Raw genomic sequence first — 26,350 nt, forward strand, 5'->3', positions numbered from 1 at the left:
TAAAATAAAATACCGTCTACTATATATATTACTAATAATTGCTCACGCTGTCAAAATTGAGACATACTGAAAAGTAGCCTGGAAATTATTTGCATAGATACATATACATCAGTATCACTTTAAAATAATTTTCACATAACGTATTCCTAATATACCATCACATACAATAAAAACCTTGCTAGATATGAGTTGCAGAACAAATGTCAAATGAGGGGAAGGAACTGGAGAACGAATAGGAATTAGGGATGGGCTTTCAGGGCAAGAGGTAGGAACAGATGATGTAATGCAGGGTGAGGGGCAGAAACTGGACACATGTGTGCAGTAGAATAGGTGAGAAGTGGGGGCAAGGGGCAGGAAGTGGGGCAAGGGGCACGAAATTACATGCCATCTGTATTAGACAGTAATTTTTCATGTATAAAACTCAAGACAAAACTTTCAATATTACTTGAATTATTGTCAACTTACTTCAACTGTGGTAGATGGGTAAGATTCGCTGGTGGTACTACAGTCCCAGAGTCAAGGACAAGTGGTACTGGTGCTCCTTCACACTGTGCTGCCAATGCTTGTAACTGCATAGCGAGGTCCTTACGTTCTGCTTGAGACAATGCACCCCAAAGAGCTTGGAGGAGGAATGTAGTGTGCCTTGTTGCTAATGCTGAATGGCCCATACGTCGGGCAGCTACAACCAGTTCCTGCACAAGTTGAACTTGGAGAACTGGCCATCCGTGCACACTGCCATCTATAAATACACAGCATTAGTGTACTGCCAAGACACATTTCAACTATGATACATGGAAACAAAAAGTTTCCTCCCCAGAAAATAATGTTCAGTGAATGAAAGAACAATACTCTGAATAAGGTTAGAATTATTCTCTACAGGTATACCTCTTTTGTAGAACAGTACAAAATAACAAACATGTTCTGATTTCTACATTGGTACGATTAACACCAAGTTATCAGTTACGATGCAGAGGCATAGACAGAGGGTGTATATTGGCAGTACTCAATATCCTCTTTCAAAGCATGATCTACAGCATGGAAATAGTGGCCTCTGTGAATGTTTCACCACATGTGCCATGTGGATTCTCTTGCCTGACACCAATTTCTCACAACCTCACAGTTTGGAACTATTGTTACAACAGGTGCTTGGTTCTTGCCATTCATTTGACAAACTGATGTTAATTTTTGTGGTCTCAGCATTTCTTGTCAGTAAGCATTCCTTTTCTGCACTCCCATTTATTTTTCTATATCTTTTATTTTCCAACTGATCTACCCCCCCCCCCCCCCCCCCAACCCTATATTTGTCTACCACACACTTAGCTTTCTGTTCTTTTTGTCTTTTGCATGATATTTTCCAGTAAAGTTTGTCTTGCTGATTACCTTGTCTTCCACCTTTAAGCTCCGAGGTTTTCAAATCTAATCTGGTGCACATACCAACAATTGGCTTTCCGCTCCCGTCCCATCTGGTAATTCTCCCCCAATTCTGAGTTCTTAGTGACTCTTTAATAATCCTCCCCTTTTCCTAAAACTCATCACAGTCTTTTTCCTTCATCCGTCTTCCTTTCCGTTCAAGGGTTCTGTCAGAAGGAAAAGCCACTGGCTCCAAACACTTACACATTTCCCTATCCTTTATGCATTTTTCTCTCCTGTTGCCACTCAGTGAGCAGATATTTTTACCTGTCCAATAATATTAAATCATGAAAAATTAGTACCTAATGTACACAAGATTTTGCAAACAAATGGAAACACTGACCCTAAATACACAAACTTCATCTACAAGTTTGTAAAGTTCTTGCTTTGCTCTCGTACATATGCTTGTAAGAGTTATGCTGGTGTTACATAAATACACAAAGCATCCATCCCTTCCAAGTTCATGCACGTATCTTTTTGAAGCTCAGAAATAAATATTGATTCTGTACTGGACCAGGTCAATGGCCATTTTCATCATGAACTGAAATACATGTCACACAAATTATTTCATGACACACAAACTATAGCAGTACCCGATACATACAAATACTTGGAGCACCTGACAAAAAGACTTTTTTATTACAGAAATTTAGTAAACAAATAGTAAAGTATTATTTTACATATGCAATTAATACCATTTATTGTCACATCGTTTTTATGACATACTGGATATAATAGAGAAATCTAATGGTCCCGTCTATATCATATGTAAATGCTATACTTAAAAAATCGCTTAGTACTTCATTTATTATGGCTTAACATATAAAACGACATTTTTTAATATATTTTTGGAGAAATATATTTGATATAATGTACAATTTTCATTTTTGTTTGTTATGTATTTGGGGATTACTAACAAAAATGTAATGCTTATTTTCAAACTATTGTTTTCCGCAGATTGTTGTCTTCAATTCAGGCATTAAAACAAATGCATCATCAAATGCAAAATGCATACACACATCTTAAATGTGAAAAACAAACAAAGATAACTGATTACCTTAAGCAGAACAGTATGTTACTGCATTGCATTTTAATGTTAAAGCACTTAGTTAAAAATCTTAACAACCCTGTCTTTGCTGCAACTGAAGAAAATTAGAAAATTAAATTCCAGTACGAGTTATTTTTCCAAAGTGCAGAAGTGGAATAACAGTGTACTCACTAATGATGTTTTGTGGTTATATGTGTGAGATATTTTCTGTGGGCTACAGTAGGTACAGTACATTACATTTGTACAACATTTTAATGAGAAATGTATCAGAAAGTGTAGGCCTTCATGTAATGCATGTATAGAATACTGTCTTTTCATTTCATCATTGTTGCTATAAGCCACTTATAGTAAGTTTTAAACATGCCAACTTTTATCTCATTTATTATCTAAGACCATGTTTGACATTATCGAACAATTTACACTGCTGCTACTTCTTCCTTCCTTTTACATTTTGCTGGCATTTTATTGTCGTATGTACTACATAAACATAAGAAAACTCCCTCACTATCCACAAATACTGAACTGTAAATACTACAGGTGTTCTGTATTCCTGCTACTTTTAGAAGTGTTAACTCTATGGCGGTCTAAAATTTACTGATATGAAATCTTTATTTTAAAAAAAAAGTTTTTCTGACTATTAGCTAAACTGCTGGTCCCTTCAACATTGTTATGACTGGTTTCAACTGTATTCAAAGATAAAAATTTATGTTCAAATGATGACGCTAACAGAAAAATTATTAAACTGATTATTATTAAAATGTATGCTTATTTTTCATATTTTGATTTAATTCAAAATTGCAATTACATTTGAAATTATTGTCATTATTGTTATTTGCATAATTTATTCTGGATAATAATTTGAAAGCATTTGTAAAATAAAAAGTTGATCAAATATAAATTTCACTGGATGTAAAAAATTGGTACTCTTGAGATCACTGTCCTGCAGTTTTCTGTATCTCTGGTCTCCTTGACCAAACATGTTTTTGGCATGTGTTAGTAGTAGGCAGGAATCTGTTCTTTTGAAAGCTGAAGATGGTGTATGTATTTGGTGGGTATGGTTGTTGGCATATACTGCAACGCTGAATAATTGTAATTTCATCATTGTGGCAACAAAAAGAAATATTACAATTTAACCATGCTGTGTTCTTATCTGAAATACAAAAACTGCATCATACTTACTAGACATAAATTACTGTATTATCACAAAGAGCCACTTTTTCAGCCAGCCAAATTTTCTTTAAGCAGCCACAAGAAACAGGTATGATTAAATATTGTGCGATATTCCTTCTCAGACATTTCTTAGCTGCACTATACTGTTGTTGTCATAGCTAAAACATGTACTTGATTTGACATTTTTCAAATTATAAGATCTTACCCATTTTTCACAACAACAGAGGGGAGCATGGTTGCAAATCTCTCATATCTATTTGCAACATGTCCTCACTTCAAATTTAGCAAAGAATCTTTTACATATTCTCGAATTATTTTCTGTTTACAATACACAATTATCTTTTCCATCTTGTCACCTTATTTTCTGTTTCCATTACAAATTAAATCTTTCATTGTTTGAAGTTCTTTGACTACGCAGACGCATGTCCACGAAGCTCTCACTAAGACAAGTGATTAATATTGAAATAAGAGCTAATTTAGTTAGTATTGCAGTGTAGACTAGTACATTTACTACTTCTCTAGGCTATCTCTTGACGGTTTCACTTTTCTGAGCGTATTTTGTAAAGGCTATTACTAATTTGTTTTGTTTACATTTTAGACGTAAATCTCATGCAAGTGCAGATATTTATTTTTGACTAGATCATTTTTTCTGCCACCATCCTCATCCCTAGCCAGAACCCAGTCCCATATACTGTTCCTGCGTTGTTGCTTGACTCATGGAATCCCCCCGAATGGCCTTACCATCAAATTACCCGTCTCTGGCTGCCACCCCTCCTTCCACAATGACCCCCATCTGTTCAGATTCCGCCAATCTTTAGCCCTCACCAACACAGCCCTGCAAAACCATATCAACCAAGTACAAACCTCCTTGCAGTACCTTCTCTCAATCCAGAAACTTTTCCTGCTATGCAATCCCAAATTCCTGGAACCCATAAAACACATTTAAACACTTGCCCTGCACAAACTTGAGCAACATGCACAATGCCACCTCAAATGATCTCCCACCAGCACACAGAACCCAGAACCCGAAGAGACCCATACAACAGTAATGAACCTTTCCTCCAGAAGCCTTAGCCCCACAAAAATATCACTCCTTTCCAAAGGCTTCACCTTTTGCCCCACTCCCAAATTCAATCACGCAGTGCTTGTTAAAGACCTCTCCTTCTCCCTGTCCCTACAGTGGAAACACTTTTTCGCCACCAAAGACCAATATTGAACCCTGCCTAACTCTGTTCACTCCTCAATACAACTATGGTCTGCCCCCACTGCCCCCATATCACACTCTGTTAAGTTTCCAGAATTTCTTAACCTCGAACCTTGCCTCATCATCATTCCCCAAATCCCTCAACATGCAAACTAGCCTTACATCTGCAGAAAGAACCACAGTCCACCATCTAAAAACTGATCCACCACTGTTGTTTCAAACCGCAAGGATTATCGGAGGAACAACTCTGCCAGCTGTCAGATACATAAAATACAAACCTTGCCACAGTGACCCAATTCCAGAAATCCAGCAGGATCTATAGTCACTCTTCAAATCCTTAGGCTCATGCCAGAACCTTTCCCCAGAGTCCATACCTCTATTCACCCCTACCCCTCCCTGCAATCCTACCTTCTGCATGCTTCCATAATTCTAAGCACCCAGGATGCCCCTATGTTGCTGGTTACCGTGCCCCCACTGAAATAATCTTTGCTCTCAAAGACCAACACCACCTACCTCTTACCTGGAACCTACCCTCCTACATAAAATATACCAACCATTTCCTTCACCAACTCTCCACAGTTCCTATCCCTTTACCACACAATTCCCTGCTTTTAACTATTAATGCCACCTCCCTTTACACTAACATTCCTAATGCCCATGGCCTTACTGCTATTGAACACTACCTTTCCCAATGTCCGACGGATTCCAGACCAACAATCTCCTTCCTACTTGCCACGACCAAACATATCCTCACCCACAATTACTTCTCCTTTGAAGGCATTAGCTACAAACAAATCTGGCATACAGCTATGGGCACCCGCAAGGCACCATCCTACGCCAACCTTTTCATGGGCCATCTAGAGGAACCCTTCCTAAACACCTAGAGTCCTAAACCTCTCACCTGGTTCAGATTCACTGATGACGTCTTTTCGATCTGGATCGATGATGAGGACACCCTATCCACATTCCTCCAGAAACTCAACAAATTCTCCCCCCATTTGCTTCACCTGGTCCAATTCAACCTAACAAGCCACCTTCCTAGATGTTGACCTCCACCTCAAAGATGGCTACATCAGTATCTCCATCCATATCAAACCTACTAACCACCAGCAATACCTCTGTTCTGACAGGTGCCACCCATTCCATACCAAGAAGTCCCTTCCATACAGCCTAGTCACCTGTGGTCATCACATATGCAGTGACGAGTGGTCCCTCTCGAAATGTACCGAGGGCATCACTGAAGCCTTCACAGACCATAATTATCCTCCCAACCTTGTATAAAAACAAATCTCCCATGCCTTATCTATCCAGTCTCCCACCACCTCCCAAAGTCCTGCAATCCAGCCACAGGGGAACATTTCCCTTGTAACTCAGTACCACCCAGGACTGGAGCAACTGAATTACGTACTCCACCAGGGTTTCAACTACCTCTCGTTATGCCCTGAAATGAGAAACGTCCGGCCCACTATCCTTCCCACCTCTCCCACCGTGGTATTCTGCCATCCACTGAAACTATGCAATACACTCATCCATCCTTACACAACCCCTGCTCCCAATCCCTTACCTCATGGCTCACATCCCTGTAAGAGACTTAGATGTGAGACCTGTCCCATACATTCTCGCACCACCAGCTGCTCCAGTCCGGTCACTAACATCACCTATACCATCAAAGGCAGGGCTACCTGTGAAAACAGTCATGTGGTCTACAAGCTAAGCTGCAACCACAGTGCTGCATTCTATGTAGGCATGACAACAAACAAGCTGTCTGCTCACATGAATGGCCACCGACAAACTGTGGCCGAGAAACAAGTAGACCACCCTGTTGCTGAATGCGCTGCCAAACATGATACCTCTCATCTCAATAACTGCTTCACAGATTGTACCATATGGATCTTACCCACCAACACCAGCTTTTCCGAATTGCGCAGGTGAGAAGTTTCCCTGCAATACATCCTATGTTCCCATAACCCTCCAGACCTCAACCTTCATTAATCACTGTTCTCATCCACCCAGCCCCTTCCCTGTTCCCATTCCAGCACCGAACAGCTGTCATTCCACCATCACACCCAGTCTTTTTACTTCTCTCCTTTTCTGCTCCTCCAGCCCAACCCACCTCACCCCACCCCCCTTTCCTCCTCACCTCTGCCCTTTGTCTAACCTGCAGCACAACACTGTCCACCAACCCTACAATACTATCCCTCCCACATCTCGCTCCAGCCTCCCCCTTACCACCACCAGTCGCCACCCCCATCATGCATTGGTGCTGCTGCTCACAGTATGGTTTCAGTTGCCTGAGACTGCAGTCATATGTGTGAGTTGATTGTGTGTTTGTGGCAGTCTTTCTGTTATGCCTATTTGCAACTCAGCATCTCCGCTATATGGCGAGTGGCAACTTTCCTTTTCATAATATTGATTGACTAGACTTAGCGGTTCAAAGTTAAATTACTTCGTGTGTGTTATATAGAGTATAGGTAGTTCATTAAAACTTTCAAACATAGGTTTAAAAGTGTTCTTACATTAGCGCTTAGTTACATATTAGTACAGGTTACGAAACTTCTGTGTTCTTGTGCCAAGTTATTCTCTGCCTCTGTGTGACTTTTTCTACCAAACCACGTGTAATAAATGTGGTGGTTGCCATAGAAATCTGAAGCAGAGGGTGTTCGTGAAGACTGTAGGTTACGATTGCATTTGGGCAAATGTAGCTGTGAGGAAACGGGGTAGATAATGAGGCTCTTTCATGGCAATGTAGGTTATGTAAGGAGGACAGAAAATTTGCTGAACAGGAGGCAATAATTTGTGTGCTTAAGGCTGAATTAAAAAACACAAATTTGGAATTATGTAGGCTAAGGGAGGAAAAAGAGACGGTTTGCTCAGAAAAGCTAGTAAAGCAAAGGGCGGAAAAGGGAAACTGTTGTAAACTTTCAAAATTCAGTTAGTACATCAGTTTGGTTTGCTATCTGAAGTAGAGTAGGAAGGGCATCATCCAGATGCAGTTGAATGTAGGTCGAGGTAGAATATTAGCTTAAAGAAAAAAAAGACAGTTTGGGACCAAATCGGAATAGGAAAAGATGAATTTTGGTTCTAGATAGCAGTCATGGGAGGGCTGAAGGCCAGCAGCTTCACGGGAAATTAGGAGCAGGGCACTAGGTCACAAGTTTTGTGAAACCAAGTGCTAGTCTTAGCCAGGTGACAGAAAAATTAGGTCAGCTATGCAGGGACTTTGAGAAGGAAGATCAGATAATTATATTTGGGGGAGCAGGAAACAGCTTGGCTACGAATCCTAGATATAGTATTAGGAGAGACCTGGATGAAATACAGCAGAAACTGGGCACACAAATGTGAGGTTTATGGAAGTCTTTCAGCACCATGATCTACCCTCGGTAAACACTGCTGTAAGGCATGTTGACACTGAGCTGAACAGGATGCTCCAGATATTGGCAAAATCTCACTTAAGTGTTGTTCCAGTTGATGCTATTGGTAGGTGAGGATACACTACACGCAGCCTGCACCTAAGGAGGAAGGGGAAAATTCACTTAGCTTCTCTATTAGCAGTTACTGTAAAAAGGTGTGTGTGTGGGGGGGAAGGGGGGGGGGGCACAGTCACATATGGGATGGTACCTTTGGTTAACGGGACCAGGCAGACAGGCTTTTTAGGTTAAAGCCAAAGCCCAGCCAGACAACAACCAAGAAAAATAGAATAAAAGAAGCTTCATGTACAGTAAATAGGGATAAAGCTAAGGGCAGTATCAACTTTTTTCGTCAAAATATCGGGGGAATAAAAAATAAAATAGGTGAGCTGTTAGTGTGTTTAGATGATCTCAAAAATAACAACAGAGATTGATATACTCTGTCTGTCTATCTGAACACTGCGTAACTGGGGCTGGAAAGTGTCAGTATAAATGGGTATAATGTAGCATGTTACACTTGCAGATCTAGTAATTTGGAGGAGGTGGTGGTATGGTGTGGTCACGTTTTTCATGGAGGGCGCTTCCCTTGTTTTGCGTGGCACTATCACAACACAGGCCTACATTGATGTACTGCTGAAGAGCAATTCAGGGATGGTGATTGCATCTTTCTACACGATCAAGCACCTGTTCATAATGCACAGCCTGTGGCGGAGTGGTTACACGACAACAACATCCCTGTAATGGACTGGCCTGCACAGAGTCCTGACCTGAATCCTATAGAACACCTTTAGGATGTTTTGGAATGCTGACTTTGTGCCAGGCCTCACCAACCTACATTGATACCTCTCCTCAGTGCAGCACTCCATGAAGAATGGGCTGCCATTCCCCATGAAACCTTCCAGCACCTGATAGAATGTATGCCTGCGGGAGTGGAAGTTGTCATCAAGGCTAAGGATGGGCCAACACCAAATTGAATTCCAGCATTACCGATGGAGGGCGCCACAAACTTTTCAGTCATATTCAGCCAGGTGTCCAGATGCTTTTGATCGCAGAGTATATAATGAGCCAAATGCCAATGATAAATGCAGCATATTTCTTTATAAATATACATCCCTTTTTGAACATTGATGCCCAAAAAAAAAAAAAAAATTACTAAATATAACACAAAACAGTTTTCAAAGAAACCTTGGATTACTACAGGTATTAAAGTGTCTTCAGAAAGAAAAAGGAAACTATACAAGATAGCAAGAATTACTGAAGACCCAGAAGTAATTTTACACCATAAAAATTACTGTAACAAACTGAGAAAAGTAGTCAGAAAATCAAGAAATATGTATGTTAGAGATGAAATTATCAACTCAGGCAATAAAATCATGTCAGTATGGAGTGTTGTTGGAAGGGAGACAGGAAAAGTAACCACTGGGGTAAGTAGTATTACCATTAAAGAGAATGAGACCATCTTAGCCAGTAGTACACAAATAGCTAATGTTTTTAAATACCATTTCTTAAGTGTAGGTGTAAAAATTGGTGAGAATAGGTCAAAAGAAAACACCAAGCAGTACATGGAAAGGCAGTTTTGAGAAATCCTAGTCAGATTAAATTTCATCTAACAACCTATTGTTAAATAAGGAAAATCATTAAATTTTTGAAAAATAAATGTTCTTTTGGAGTAGATGACATTTGTAACAAGATATTAAAACAATGCGGAGCAGTTACAGATGATGTTCTGTGTCACATATGTAATGCATCACTAAGGTATTTTCACAGATAGGTTAAAATATGCAACTGTTAAGCCTCTCTACAAAAAAAGGGGACACCACAGACATCAATAATTAGCGACCAGTATTCTTGCTTACAGCATTTTCATATATCATGAGAAAGTAATGTACTCAAGAGTGGTTAGGCATCTCAACAGTAATTGGATACTTAGTAAATCACAGTTTGGGTTTCAAAAACGCTGTTCCACTGAGATAGGAATATACAAATTCATTGCCCACATAATAGTCTTTAAATAACAAAATGTCACCAATAGGAAGTTATTAACTTATCAAAGCATTTGATTGAGTGAACCATGACATTATGTTACAGAAATTACAATTCTATGGTATAAATGGAACAGCATATGAATGGCTTAAGTCAGATCTACAGAACAGGAAGCAAAGGTTTTTTTGTATGCTTTAAGTAATTTAAGGAAGTTTGCCACTTCATCTAACAGGTGAAATTACATTAGGTGTTCCACAGGGTTTGACCATGGGTCCCTTTCCGTTCTTGATACATGCGAATGACCTCTCTTCTTATCTGAAACAAGAAGCTAAACTGGCACTGTTTGTTTGCTGATGATACAAGTATCATTATTAATACAGTAAAAGAAACTCCAATGAAAAATGATACAAATACTGTCTTTGAAAAAGTTATTAATTGGTTTTCTGCAAATGGGCTTGCTCTGAACTTTGAAAAAGCACAGTACATTCAATTTTCCGCTGCAAGGAGTACAGTCCCTTTAATAAATGTAACGCATCAATGTAAGTCAGTAAACAGAGCAGTGAACACTAAGTTTTTAGGCATACATATAGATGAGAATCTTAATCGGAAAATTCATATTTTGTATCTCCTAAAGTGACTAGGTTCAGCAACTTTTGTAATCAGAATAATTTCCAATTCTGACGATATAGATATTAGTAAGCTAATATACATTGCATACTTTCACTATCTGGTGTCATACAGAATAATATTTTGGGGCAACTCAACACTCAGGCAAAAAGTATTCACTGGTCAAAAAATGGTTAGAATAATGTGTGGGGCTCATAATCGCGCATCTTGTAGGCATCTGTGTACAAGATTAGGGAAGTACATTTACTCAAAAATAAAATGGACCAGTTTAAAAACAGTGAATTCAAGAGTATAATACCCGAACAAAGAAAGACTTACACTATACTCTACTCAAACTATATTTGGCTGTAAAACTTTTAGATAAATTTCCAGATGAAGTAAAATGTAAGCAGACAGCAGTAATAGTTTCAAAAATAAATTGAAATCATATCTATATAATGGAAGGAAACATTCCACGTGGGAAAAATTATATATAAATACAAAGATGAGGTGACTTACCGAACAAAAACGCTGGCAGGTCGATAGACACACAAACAAACACAAACATACACACAAAATTCAAGCTTTCGCAACAAATTGTTGCCTCATCAGGAAAGAGGGAAGGAGAGGGGAAGACGAAAGGAAGTGGGTTTTAAAGGAGAGGGTAAGGAGTCATTCCAATCCCGGGAGCGGAAAGACTTACCTTAGGGGGAAAAAAGGACAGGTATACACTCGCACACACGCACATATCCATCCACACATACAGACACAAGCAGACATATGTCTGCTTGTGTCTGTATGTGTGGATGGATATGTGCGTGTGTGCGAGTGTATACCTGTCCTTTTTTCCCCCTAAGGTAAGTCTTTCCGCTCCCGGGATTGGAATGACTCCTTACCCTCTCCTTTAAAACCCACTTCCTTTCGTCTTCCCCTCTCCTTCCCTCTTTCCTGATGAGGCAACAATTTGTTGCGAAAGCTTGAATTTTGTGTGTATGTTTGTGTTTGTTTGTGTGTCTATCGACCTGCCAGCGTTTTTGTTCGGTAAGTCACCTCATCTTTGTATTTATATATAATTGAAATCATATCTCCTTGACAACTCCTTCTAAACCACAGACGAATTCTTGAATAGGAATAAATAAATGTATATGTATAATGTATGCATTTTGTGTCATTTAAGGGAATGGGGTAGGCAATAAAAACTGTATCTATTCATATGTGCATTTCTTATGCACTTGACACGTTCCACATCATCATAGCTGTTGCCATGAGATTGATCAATGGAACACCATATAACTAACTAACTAACTAACTCTCTAATCATTGCTTCCCTTGCTCTATGCTTTCTAAAGTAATTGATGGTCATTGACCAGCATTTACATATCCGTTTTGCAATTTGATATGTATCTTATCACGTATTTCCTTCCTCCATTAGTCTCTACCTTTTCAACATTTCTGGATAATTTAATCTCTCAGAGTGAATATTACCGAATTATCAATGTAATAAGTGATGGATGGTTGAAAAATAATAACATGAATTCTTTACAGAAGAACTGAAAAAGTGGCAGAAGTTGAACAGGGGAAGATCAGTTTGGATTCCGGAGAAATGTAGGCACGCGCAAGGCAATACAGCCTAACAACTACTCTTAGAGGATATGTTAAGGAAAGGCAAACATACATTTATAGCATTTGTAAACTTAGAAAATCTTCTAACGATGTTGACAGGAATAGTCTCTTTGAAATACTGAAGGTAGCAGGGGTAATATACAGGGAGAGAATGGCTATTTACAACTCTTGTGCAGAAATCAGGCGGCAATTATAAGAGTCGAGGGGCATCATAGATAAGCAGTGGTTGAAAAGGGAGTGAAATGGGGTTGTGACCTACATGCAATGTTATTCAATCTGTACATTGAGGAAGCAGTAAAGAAAACAAAAGAAAAATATCAAAATTTGGAGAAGGGACTAAAGTTCAGGAAGAAGAAATGAAAACTTCAAGATTTGCCAATGACATGATAATTCTGTTGAGACGGCAAAGTACATGGAAGAGCAGTTGAATGGAATTTAAAGTGTCTTGAAGGGAGCATGTGAGATGAAAATCAACCAAAGCAAAGTATGGATATTCAAGTGATGCTGAGGAAGGTAGATTAGGAAATGAGATACTTAAAATTATAGATGTGGTGGTACTGAATAGAATTTGGGAGAAAAGAAATTGTGGCACAACCTGACTAGAAGAAGGGATTGGTTAGTTGGACACATTCTGAGACATCAAGAAATCACCAATTTAGTACTGGAGAGAAATGTGGAAAGTAAAAATTGTAGAGGGGACGAAGAGAAGAATTCAGTAAACAGATCTTAAGGGATGTAAGTTGCAGTACTTATTTGGAGATGAAGAGGCTTGCACAGAATGTAGTAACATTTCAGACAGAAGACCAAACACACACACACACACACACACACACAATATTTTCAGGACCATCTTTCAATATTTTTACACTTTCATAATTTCTTTATTAATTTTAGTATCTCATCTGTAATTGACGGCTGCCTTTTCATATTTATTATGCAAATCACATAATTGTGTGTAAAGTATGGTTTCTGCAAGACACTAGAAAACAGAATGAGACTCCTGCATATATTATATTTAACTTTCACTGGTTGTCTGTTATGTGATCTGTTAAGTGTCAAGACTACAAGATCGAAAGCCCACAGTTCCAACCCCAAGATTTCATCATCTACCTGTCCAGGTTTTGTTTTCCTGTCACTTATCACCTTTTTCTTCTCCACAATGATTTGTTAATGTAACATGTACCATGTTGCATCATGATTTGGAGTCCATGTTACACTGTAATTCTCACTAGGTGAATCAATTCAGTGGCAGAGGAAACCATACATCACACACAGACAGCATTACAGGTTGGTATCACACTTTGGGCAGAGTGGGAAAGGCATATTGGGAATGCTAAGGCAGAGCCCCAAAATGTATCTGTCTGGCCAAAATAGTTGTCTGTTGTTTCAAGCATTATATTGGTTCAGTAAAGGTAAGAGAGATGCTACAATGGTGGCAAGTAGATACTAAGATTATTCTTGGTAACAAGTGTATTTAACTACTGCCACCACAAGGAGTCAACTTTCCTTTGTGTGTACAGAATGGAAGCTTGCATATGTACTTACATACTGTGAAACATCTTTAATATCAATGTGCCATGCATTTTCCATATACTTTTAATTTAATTTAATTAGTCTCCTAGGATGAATAAGACCTCTTGTGAATGCTGTTGATGCAAACGTTAAGTCAGTATTGTGGCACAGCCACCTGACTGAGGACCATGAAAGGTAAGTAGAAGGAATCATCATAGAACTCAGCCTACAGGTATTCGTTCACATGTTGCAGTGGGCTAACTGACAAAGGGAGGGTCGGAATAACATCAAACATAGATGTCACTCTCGCAAATGTAATAGTGGGACACCATCTGAAAGGTTGGAAGACAAAGTGGTATGATACCGAGTTATCACAGTGTCACGCACTATATAATCATTGGAAGGAAGATCCAAGACACCACAGAAAATGTACGCATAAGGCCCAAATAGAACATCAAGAAGGATCACTGGAATGAACTGAGAAGAGCGTTTCATTGTCCTGGAAGCCCAACACTGGGTGATGATGTAGACTTTAAAGCACAACAACTTACAGCGGACACACACAGGGCAATGAAAGTGTTGATACCTTTCAGATGGGGGTCCTTATAGAGGACTACCTTGCATCTGGACCAAGGCACCGAATAAATTAAGATGTGAAACAAGAAGAGCCCAGATGCAACAGCAGAGAATCATGACACAGACAGAAAGAATCTCTAGCTGTGACTGAACTCTTTCTGTTTACCTCTATGGTGTTAGGTATTGTTTTCATCATATTTTTTGCATAAAATATTTATTATAATTGATTAGGTGCTCAGTTGAGCAATTTCCTATCTGTTGTCTTGTTTTATTTGCCTCAAAATAAATGGAGAAAGTCAGACTTAATTTGTCTTCTTTTGGTAACTACGGAATAGAGCAGATGCAAAGAGAAGTATGCCCGTGTCTTTGCACCATACTTGATAAAATTGGTGTATTCCAAAACAATGATGTGAGTTACATAATTTCATTGAACTACTTAAACATTTTGTAAGATTTCAAGAAAATGAAAGAGAGAGAATATTATGCAGGCAATGCAGCCACAAGATTTCTGCCACCAGTCTCAGAAATAGCAGCAGGAAAAGATGTACGAGAGATTGCTATACCTACTCCAACATCATACTAAGTAAATGCTTTTCGAAAATAACTTTAATTAGTATATAATATCTCATAGCAAAATGGGGTATACTGGTAAATTCCTTTACATCAGGAAAGGAAACGACACCAGCCATATCAAAAGGTTATCATTTGGTCTTTGAGACCAGAAAATGGGCAGGCCTTTGCTGGTTAAAGAAAGACAATCAAATGGAAGTAAGAAGGATACCTCAAACTGTGGTAAATACAGAAAGGTTAATCCAAGATCACATATTCCAACTGTGCCAGAATGAGTGGGACAGTTCAGGCACAAGACAACAACAAACGAACTGCTCCCTAACATCAAGGAGGCACTAAAAATGAGATTTCTTCAGCAGCTGATACATTGCCTGACCAGTCATGCCCATATGCTATGTAGCTGTAAAAAATCAAAATGATAGTTGCACCTGCAGCAATTTGGGCACTCCAGAGAACATGTTGTGGGACTGTGCACTTTATGAATATGCAGCGAGTAATGATCGCCAGGCATTAAGGATGCAGCATCCTAAAGCAATACTGAGGAACGAGACAACTTGATGAATCTTGGACAATATTGCAGCCACAGTATACAGGATAACTTCAAGAGATATTCAGCCACATGTCAGCATGCTGCATTCTGGCTAGACAATATATACTTCAGGTTGGTGCAAATGATCACTGAGGTGTGGATTCTAAGATTTTACATTGGATCATGGAATTGTTTGTTACAGTGGAAATGCTGTTCACTTGCTGCCCTATACCCAAGGAATCCAGCAGACAGTGGCTGTTGACTGGGGTAGTATGAGGGCAAGTACAATAGTGGAAACAATCATTTGTAATTTAGATGCATTCTAATAAATGAAAACCGAACAAAATGTATAATAACAGCAGCAATATTAGTAGTTGGATAATTGGTTAATGGGTTTATAGTAGTTTTGTGGTGGCAAGAAAATAGTTTCAGTATTAGCATTTTTATTTTATTTTATTTGTTTTAGTTAGTAAGTACCATGCACAGATAATTAATATATATTTTTTATTATTTACAAAAAATGCGAGTTATATGGCATACGTTAGCTTCATGGACAGTAGGGTGTAATAATAAAGAATAAATGAATAAATAAATTACATGCAGTACTTGCCAAATATAAAAGTGATGATTCTTCTATTTCTCAATGTTGCCTGAACAGTTCCAAGACAAAGTAAAAGATGTCTTCATTAACACGTTCTGAGTCAGTAATGTATAAAGTTGGACAGCAACAAGTATTTTATATTTGAGCATGGAGAGTTGCAAAGGTAAAAACAGTGCAACCTAATGTTTGATACAGTTCTATGAGGACTGGTTTTTAAGTATGAAGTGGTCTGCCAAAGCAGAAGAAATATTTTATTTATGAATGTAACTTTTATAGGAAATTAAAATACGAACATTATTTTATTTTTCCAAACAGTCATTATTAATTTCCAAATACTTGTTCAGTCACAGCACCAACCTTGGATACCGTCATCACAGAACTCTGCTGCCAGTTCATTTAACCTGTCAATTACATTTCCTTTCAACATGTCATCCTTCTCCAATTGTTGACCACCAATAACTTCTTTAAGTTTTGGAAGAGACTTAAGTCTTAGGGTGCTAGATAAGGAGACAGTAATTCCAACTGAAATGTGTCCACCTGCAGCCCTGTCCTTTCTGCAACATTATCAGAGCAGTGTCATGAAGCAGAATTGTGCACCACTGAGGCCTGTCCAAAGAAATGATGTTAAACTACTTATGGACACCAACTTTCCTTTCTTTCAATCTGTTCATTACAAAGATGCGAACAGCAGTATGTCTTTTTTATACAGCACCATACCTTTTTTATTTGCTAATCCACTTCCTCTCCTCAAGACCTTTCAAAAATGTATCTCAATATACTATTCACATAACCATGAATTAATAAAAATTTAACATGAAACTGACCGACTCTTCTGTATTACCACACAATGCAGGAACCTGAGGTAATGTAACTAGCCACTTGCTGGAGTTGACAGTAAACTAATGGAAACACAAGGAAAATTCACACTGACCAATACCGTTAGTTGAAGGTTAGTGTAAGTACAATTTTCACTGATGTAGATAAGGTAAAAATGCAACTGATTTACAAAGAATGCAAGTTTGCAGCTCAGAAATGCTACACTGGTCAAATGTTTCCATGCTACTGTCATGAGCATCTACAAAAGTGAAATTATGAGTGGGCAATGAGGTGTTGGATGTCCACACCTTATTATGACATATGGAGGTCAGCACCTAATCTGCTCTATAAAGCAGTATATGTGGCAAATTATGACAGATACATGACAGAGAACAACACTTTCCCAGGCGCAAGTTTTTTGGCAAACACCATTCTGTGCACACGTGGAGCTCTGCAGCAGACAACCCATGTTAATCTAATGACATTTTCTTACGATAGCAATGGGCATGGTACCAGTAGAACTGGATTATAGCTCAATGGACAGATGAATCAACTTTCTTGTTACACCATGTGATGGTTGTGTCCATAAGCACTATAATCCAGGTCAGGAAAGAGGGAAGGAGAGGGAAAGACGAAAGGATGTGGGTTTTAAGGGAGAGGGTAAGGAGTCATTCCAATCCCGGGAGCGGAAACACTTACCTTAGGGGGAAAAAAGGATGGGTATACACTCGCACACACACACATATCCATTTGGGCAAACTCTTTGCCTTTGAATATGTCTGCTTGTGTCTGTATATATTTGTGTGTGTGTGTGTGTGTGTGTGTGTGTGTGTGTGTGTGTTGGCGCGCGCGCGCGAGTGTATACCCGTCCTTTTTTCCCCCTAAGGTAAGTCTTTCCGCTCCCAGGATTGGAATGACTCCTTACCCTCTCCCTTAAAACCCACATCCTTTCGTCTTTCCCTCTCCTTCCCTCTTTCCTGATGAAGCAACCGTTGGTTGCGAAAGCTTGAATTTTGTGTGTATGTTTGTGTGTCTATCGACCTGCCAGCGATATCCGAATTACGAACTCTGTTTCAGTTCCTAGCGTAATTAAATTTCACTGTAACACAAACTTCCAACCTTAGAGTATTTTCAAGTGTAATATTTTTTCCGAAATGAATGTAGGAAATGTAGCTACAAAGCTAATTATACTTATTGTTGACTCATTTTTAACGTATTGTAGGTCGGTAGCCGTGATTATCACCTCAACAATCAGCGTATCCTGTACATTGTAAGACATTCAATAATGTGTGCAGCAGCATTTAGGAATGTACTCAGTGCCAGATTTGACAGGTGTTCTGTTAGTCATATTCGTATCAAGTTGGAATACTGAATAAAAACTACAGTTACAACCGGTACCGTAGCACGCGAAAATGGCAAAGAGGAAACTGACAGCTCTAAATGTACAGTTAAAGCTTAAGATTCTAGATGAAGTGGACCATGGTACCAAGAAAACAGCAATTGCAGAGCAGTTTGGAATACCTAAATCTACTTTATCTATGATTATTAAGAATCAAGAAAAAATTATTAATGCTGTGGCATCAGGTTCTGGAAACAAATCTAAACGACTTCGTACCGCCAAGTATTAAAACATCGAGACATTACTGCTAGAATGGTTCAATCACATGCGTGCATCTATCATACCTTTAACTGGCCCTGTGATTCAGACAAAAGCAAATGATCTTGCTAAAGATATGGGCATCGAAGACTTCTGTTATTCTGCCGGTTGGTTCTATTGGTTCCAAATTTCATCTGTACAAATTTGTGGTAAAGCAAATAAAAGTTGATGAAGAAAGTGCGAACAGCTGGTTGCATGAATTCAACCGAGTGAGGGAGAAGTATGCTTCGTGTGATGTGTTTAACATGGATGAAACTGGATTTTTCTACAATCTTTTTCCAAATCACACCCTGGGGATAAAAGGTGATAAGTGTCATGGTGGAGCACGAAGCAAACAACATGTGGCTGTTGTACTGTGCTGTAATGCTGATGGCAGTGAGAAGTTTCGTCCCTGAGTTATCGGTAAATCCGAGAAACTACGTTGTTTTAAAAACATAAATATGGACACTTTACCTTGCATCTACTCTCACCACAAGAAAGCTTGGATCGACGGCACATCATTTCGCAAGTGGCTTCTTCGTTTCAACAGTTGAATGGTTGCTCAAAATAGACATGTTCTTCTTACATTGGACAGATGTACTGACCATAATGTTCATGATCTGAACCTATCCAACATTAAGGTTCAGTTTTTTCCACCCAGCGCCATTAGCCGCCTTCAGCCTTTGGACCAAGGCACAATCTCTCTCATAAAGAGAGCTTATCACAAGCAACTTGTAAGAGCTGCAGTTCGTGCTGCTTAAAACATTAGTGCAGCCCCAAATTGGAATCTGCTTGACGCAATAAAATCCATCACAGCAGCCTGGAACTCAGTATCGCCACATCATATAGGGAAGTGCTTTAACAGAGCTTGGAGACATAGCAAAACTGAAGATGTCCACAAGTTGGAAGATGCCATTTCACCTGAGGAATGGACAGTTCTCCAGGACTTTGTGAACCCTGGGATTAGTTTCGAAGAATTCATTAGTGTACAACGATGTTGCCGTATGTGCTTCTGTGGAAACTGATGTGCCAAAAACTGTGAATGAGGTGCAAGAAGGGCCATCAGAAGAAAGTGAAGAGGAAGAGAGTACAGATACCATTCCACCTACCCGTCAGGAGATGTTTACAGCCTTGTACTGTTTCGAACGGTTCGCTTCAACATCTGACGTCACTGCTGGGTTTACAGACATTATCATTACAATTGGTTGTGAAATTACAAAATATTATCGTTTCCACGAATGTCAGCGAACCATGACCGATTTTTTTCCACGAAAGTAATGTACATAATTTGTGAGTACTTGTAATTTTACAATCACTTTACAGTGTTGTAAGTCTACAATAACATGATTGATAGTGTAGTGTATTACACATCAGTGTACTGCTGTACATGTATACTTATTGAAATCTGTGTTTTTCACTTAACATGAATTTTTTTAACACAAACTCCTGATTTTTTGGTCCCTCCGGATTCGTGTTAATGAAGTTTTACTGTATTACATTATGGGTGACATTCACCTCAGCTTCCATGGGACCCGTGGTAATAACAGCTGCAGATGATGTGAAATTATTGGGGGCCACCTGCATCACTTCATGGCTGGTAATTTCCCCATCACTGGTTTCATCTCCCACCACAATAACTGCTGATGTCACAAGGTTACAGTGGTTGAAGGAGCACAACAGTGAACTCATATCTTGGAGAACAAATTTGCCTCATCTGAACATGACGGAATATATCTTGGGCACTATCAGGCATCAGATCCATGCCAACAAACCAATGGCTTGTAATTTATGGGAATTGTGTAGCCTACGCACAGATATCTGGTGCCACACACCTCTGGAAACCCACCAGTCCTACTACTGGCTCATCAATGTAGAAGAGATATTAGTTCCAAATTTATTTGGCATCACTCAAATTTGCCACCCATTTTTCACAAAGCATGCTCATACTTAATTCTCCATGTAATATGTAACATCCTCTTTTCCTGACAGGGTTATAGGTTACTAACAGCTAGACATTGAGGAATGTAATGTCAGTTATACAGATAATATAATAATAATAATTATAATTCAGTATACTTAATACAAGAAAAAATAAATGGGAGCACTATCTGACCAAAAAGCACAAAATATCATATAAATTCCTAACAAATCATGTTAAGATCCACCATAGTCTTATCCACACTGTGGCTGGATAATAGTGAAATGATTTAGACATTAAGTTAGAAAGTGAAACATCTGTGCAGAAACTCCTTTCTGACAATGCATTAACTGAATCTTGGGTAGTAGTCATTTAAAAGATGATTTTTTTCAACAACTGAACTACTGATTTATAAATTAAAGTATGGTGCTACAGGTTGCACTTTATGACATCATCATTTGTGTTTGTAATGGAGTACAGTACATAGTGATGATGAAATAAAGATGTTTCCAGTTATTATAAGACAGATGACAACAAAATGTAACTACAAATGACAAAAAAACCATCTGGAAACATTACACTGAAAACCAACAATTTTTATTGCATGTAAAAAGTTGCTCAGTTGTAGATGATTTGGTAGATATCCTATTCCATAAGATTAAGTAATGGTATGCAAAATCAGAAAATATTATGAAGCTAATTATCTCTTCATTGGTACCATTACATTAGCTACGTATTCAATGAAAACAGTACAGATAGTTACCCATAAGCAAGTTAGATCTTCACTGGCATACAGAAAATGATGCAGAGAGGGATAAACACTATAAATTGTAATTTGTATCTTTTTTTGTATTCACTGTAATAGGCACGAGCTTTTGTTTGAGTGGTTGTAAAATAAACACATACATGAGAATTAATAGAAAGTCCTGGATGGAACAATACGTAAAAAAGGGAAAGGCAACCATTCACCTATAGCAGACTGATGTTTGGTGCAAACACAAATGTAACACAAAAAAGTGTTCATATGTTTTCAAGCTCTGGTTCTTTTCTAGCATAGAGTATATACATTCACACACACAACCACACTGACAACCAAATGCACACCACCATGCCCACAGCAGAAAAAACAAGTGAACACTGTGTTCCATTACGCACATCTATGTGCTACATGTCATTATGCTACAGGTGAGTTGTTGCCTTTCCCTTATTTTAAGTACATGGAAACTAAGATTAAAACAGTTGATGTTTAACATCACACCTCCAAGGGTGGGCCAGAATTTAATATAATCACAACAACCCCACATGTTTACAAGGGAGCTACTAACTGATGGAATGATTGGGGGTGCAGACCTATTCACAGTGTTACATCTACCAGTGACTACAGAGAGGATTAACCCAAACATCCTCACCTATCTTCTATTTCATCATGTTTCCCTCAATATTAGTGAAGTCAAAAGATTTTTGCTTCTATTCTGAAAACATACACAATTTTTTGGCTTTAAGTGTTTTCTCATTTCTTGAATAATTAGTAGTAAATTTTCTACAGCTGCTAATGAAATAAGCTACTCCACCATTGCAACCTGCTGAGTTCTCACGCCCTTATTACATACTGTGTAACTCATTATCTCTGTCAGATTCTATACTGAATTTGCAGCTGAGTTAGCCCCTTTTCCCTATAATCTGTGCTAGATCCCTTGAACAAAAAAACATGCCTAGTTCTTGGAAAAAGACACAGGTCACATCCATCTACAAGAAGGGTAGTAGAAGTGACCCACAAAACTACTGTCCAATATCCTTGACATTGATTTGTTGTAGAATCTTAGAACATATTCTGTGCTCAAACATAATGAGGTGTCTTGAATAGAATGACCTCAATGCCAACCAATACAAATTCTGAAAATATATATAATGTCAAACCCAACTTCCACTTTTCTGACATGACATACTGAAATACTGAAAGCTTTGGATCAATGTAGTATTTTTTGATTTCCAAAAACCATTTGATTCTGTAGCAGATCTATGCTAATTGTCCAAAATTTGATCTTATGGGGTATATTATTAAATTTGTGATTCAGTTAAGTACTTTTTGGTAGGAGGACACTGCATGTTATCTTGGATGGAGAGTCACTGTCAGATGTAGAAGTAACATCAGATGTTCTCCAGGGAAGTGTGTTGGTACCCTTGCTGTACATATTATATATTAATGACCTTGCAGATAACATTAATAGTAACCTGAGACTTTTTGCAGGTGATGCAGTTTCCTATGATGAAGGTACTGTCTGAAAGAAGCTGCATAAATATTCAGTGAAATCTTGATAAGATTTCAAAGTGACACAAAGATTAGCAACTTGCTTTAAATATTCAGGAATGTAAAATTGTGCACTTCATAAAACAAAAAAAAAAAAAAAACATAGTATCCTGAGCCCATAATATCAATGGGTCACTGGTGGAATTTGCCAAGTCATGCAAATACCTGGAAGTAACACTTTGTAGGGATATGAGACGGAATGATCACATAGGCTCAGTTGCAGATAAAGTAGGTGGTAGACTTCAATTTATTGATAGAGCACTGGGGAAGTGCTCCAATTCTATAAAGGAGATTGCTTACACTTGTGCGACCAGTTTTAGAATATTGCGACCAGTGCGTGGGACCCATACCAAATAAGACAGACAGGAGACATTGAATGTATACAGAGGAGGGTAGGACACCTGGACACAGGTTCGTTTTATCCAGAGGAGAGTGTCCCAGAGATACTGAAGGAACTGAACTGGAAGACTCTTGAAGAGAGACAAACTATACCAAGAAAGTCTGTTAACAAAGTTTCAAGAACCAGCTTTAAATGATACTCTAGGAACATACTACAACCTCATACTTATCACTCACTTAGGGATCGGGAGGATAAAATTAGAATAATTACTGCATGCGACAGAGGCATTCAATCATTCTTCCTGCACTCCATATGTGAATGGAATGGGAAGAAACTGTAATAACTGGTACAATTGGGCATACCCTTTGCCATGAAATTCATGGTGGTTTGCAAAGTATAGATGTAGGAGTAGGTGTAGGTATCCATCTTAATCACAAAATGGTAGGACCTAACACCAAGATGCAGCAGAAAATATAAAATAAATGCCTTTTTGTCATAGAATTCTTAAAACCTTTTAATTGCCAGTGGTGCAATGCCATATTGTGCGCTTGCTTCATGTTTTAACTAAGGTAGCAGAAGTGCGATGTCTTAACGTGGAAAATCTTCACGAGTAGAATTTAACTTTTTTTAATAACATCCTCAAAAGAGACAGAGACAGCAGATTTTTAAGTAACTAGCAATGCGTAACAAGATTATTATTCTACTGAAGACAGAATCCAATTATTTATTTCTCTCCACTGACAGCAAGATTAGTATAGACATATTAATGCAAAATATACAAAGAGAACCACAATTGACAAATTGCAACAATTATTTTTAATAGAACATAATACATTTTAGTAGCATTCAAAAGTTCTGGATAAGAGGAGTATAGTGATGTGATGTTAGAAGTGAAACATTTTGCAAAAAGAGGTGATGAATGTGCTAAGTACAAGGACCAATTGTGAAAAGTTACAGTGAAAACAATAGTAAGTGTAACTTTGCTATGCCCTTATTTTTCAAAAGCTTCTGATAGCCACTGAAAGAAATACACGGTGCAAAATATCTCAGTTGTCTAAAAAAATAAGATCATTAAACCACACAGCTAAATACTCGTCAATTTCCATATTTTGATAAATCTATGATTATAGAAATAATTAAAGACAGTAGCTGGGTTGATTGACTCTGTATAAGGCACACCCATCAGATCAAAGATTTGCTGTTCACTGGACATCATTTAACATAAAGAACTTTTTGATGCCCAAAACTGTGAAAAATGTAAAATACAATAGAATATTATCAATTGAAACTTCCTGAGAGATTAAAACTGTGTGCTGGACTGAGACTCGAACTTGGAACCTTTGCCTTTCATGGGCAACTGCTCTACAATCTGAGCTACCCAAGCACAACTCACGCCTCATCCTCACAGCTTCAATTCTAGCATTACCTCATCTCCTGCCTTCCAAACTTCACAGAAGCTCTTCTGCGAACATTGTAGAACTAGCACTCCTGAAAGAAAGGATATTGCAGAGACATGGCTTGGCCACAGTCTCGGAGATGTTTGTAGAATGAAATTTTCATGCTGCAGCAGAATGGGCATGGATATGAAACTTCCTGGGAGATTAAAACTGTGTGCCAGAATGAGACTCTTACTTGGGACCTTCGCCTTTCGCAGACAAGTGCTCTACCATCTAATTCTGCAAGGTTCGCAGAAGAGTTTCTGTGAAGTTTGGAAGGTAGGAGACGAGGTACTGGCAGAATGGAAGCCATGAGGACGGGACGTGAGTCGTGCTTGGGTAGCTCAGATGGTAGAGCACTTGCCCGCAATAGGCAAAGGTCCAAAATTTGAGTCTTTATCCTGCACAAGTTTTAACCCCCAGGAAGTTTCATATCAGCGCACACTCTGTTGCTGAGTGAAAATTTCATGCTGGATATCATTAATTGTTAATTGCTGATTATTTATATAAAATTCATCTACATCTACATCTACATTGATACTCCGCAAGCCACCCAACGGTGTGTGGCGGAGGGCACTTTACGTGCCACTGTCATTACCTCCCTTTCCTGTTCCAGTCGCGTATGGTTCGCAGGAAGAACGACTGTCTGAAAGCCTCCGTGCGCGCTCTAATCTCTGTAATTTTACATTCGTGATCTCCTCGGGAAGTATAAGTAGGGGGAAGCAATATATTCGATACTTCATCCAGAAACGCACCCTCTCGAAACCTGGCGAGCAAGCTACACCGCGATGCAGAGCGCCTCTCTTGCAGAGTCTGCCACTTGAGTTTATTAAACATCTCCGTAACGCTATCACGGTTACCAAATAACCCAGTGACGAAACGCGCCGCTCTTCTTTGGATCTTCTCTATCTCCTCCGTCAACCCGACCTGGTACGGATCCCACACTGATGAGCAATACTCAAGTATAGGTCGAACGAGTGTTTTGTAAGCCACCTCCTTTGTTGATGGACTACATTTTCTAAGCACTCTCCCAATGAATCTCAACCTGGTACCCGCCTTACCAACAATTAATTTTATATGATCATTCCACTTCAAATCGTTCCGTACGCATACTCCCAGATATTTTACAGAAGTAACTGCTACCAGTGTTTGTTCCGCTATCATATAATCATACAATAAAGGATCCTTCTTTCTATGTATTCGCAATACATTACATTTGTCTATGTTAAGGGTCAGTTGCCACTCCCTGCACCAAGTGCCTATCCGCTGCAGATCTTCCTGTATTTCGCTACAATTTTCTAATGCAGCAACTTCTCTGTATACCACAGCATCATCCGCGAAAAGCCGCATGGAACTTCCGACACTATCTACTAAGTCATTTATATATATTGCGAAAAGCAATGGTCCCATAACACTCCCCTGTGGCACGCCAGAGGTTACTTTAACGTCTGTAGACGTCTCTCCATTGATAACAACATGCTGTGTTCTGTTTGTTAAAAACTCTTCAATCCAGCCACACAGCTGGTCTGATATTCCGTAGGCTCTTACTTTGTTTATCAGGCGACAGTGCGGAACTGTATCGAATGCCTTCCGGAAGTCAAGAAAAATAGCATCTACCTGGGAGCCTGTATCTAGTATTTTCTGGGTCTCATGAACA

General features: G+C 38.8%; 1 protein-coding gene across 2 annotated transcripts in view; it reads right to left on the minus strand.

Annotated features, from left to right (window-relative positions):
* The window catches only part of LOC124776749 (protein brunelleschi), a 249,179-nt gene that overhangs the window by 113,711 nt on the left and 109,118 nt on the right, over positions 1 to 26,350 (minus strand). For both annotated transcript variants that reach the window (XM_047251873.1, XM_047251874.1), the window contains exon 10: positions 466 to 739. In XM_047251873.1, the coding sequence (XP_047107829.1) occupies positions 466 to 739 (274 nt within the window). The remainder of the gene's footprint in view (positions 1 to 465; positions 740 to 26,350) is intronic.

This window comes from Schistocerca piceifrons, chromosome 2 (assembly GCF_021461385.2).
Source record: "Schistocerca piceifrons isolate TAMUIC-IGC-003096 chromosome 2, iqSchPice1.1, whole genome shotgun sequence".
NCBI lineage: Eukaryota > Metazoa > Arthropoda > Insecta > Orthoptera > Acrididae > Schistocerca > Schistocerca piceifrons.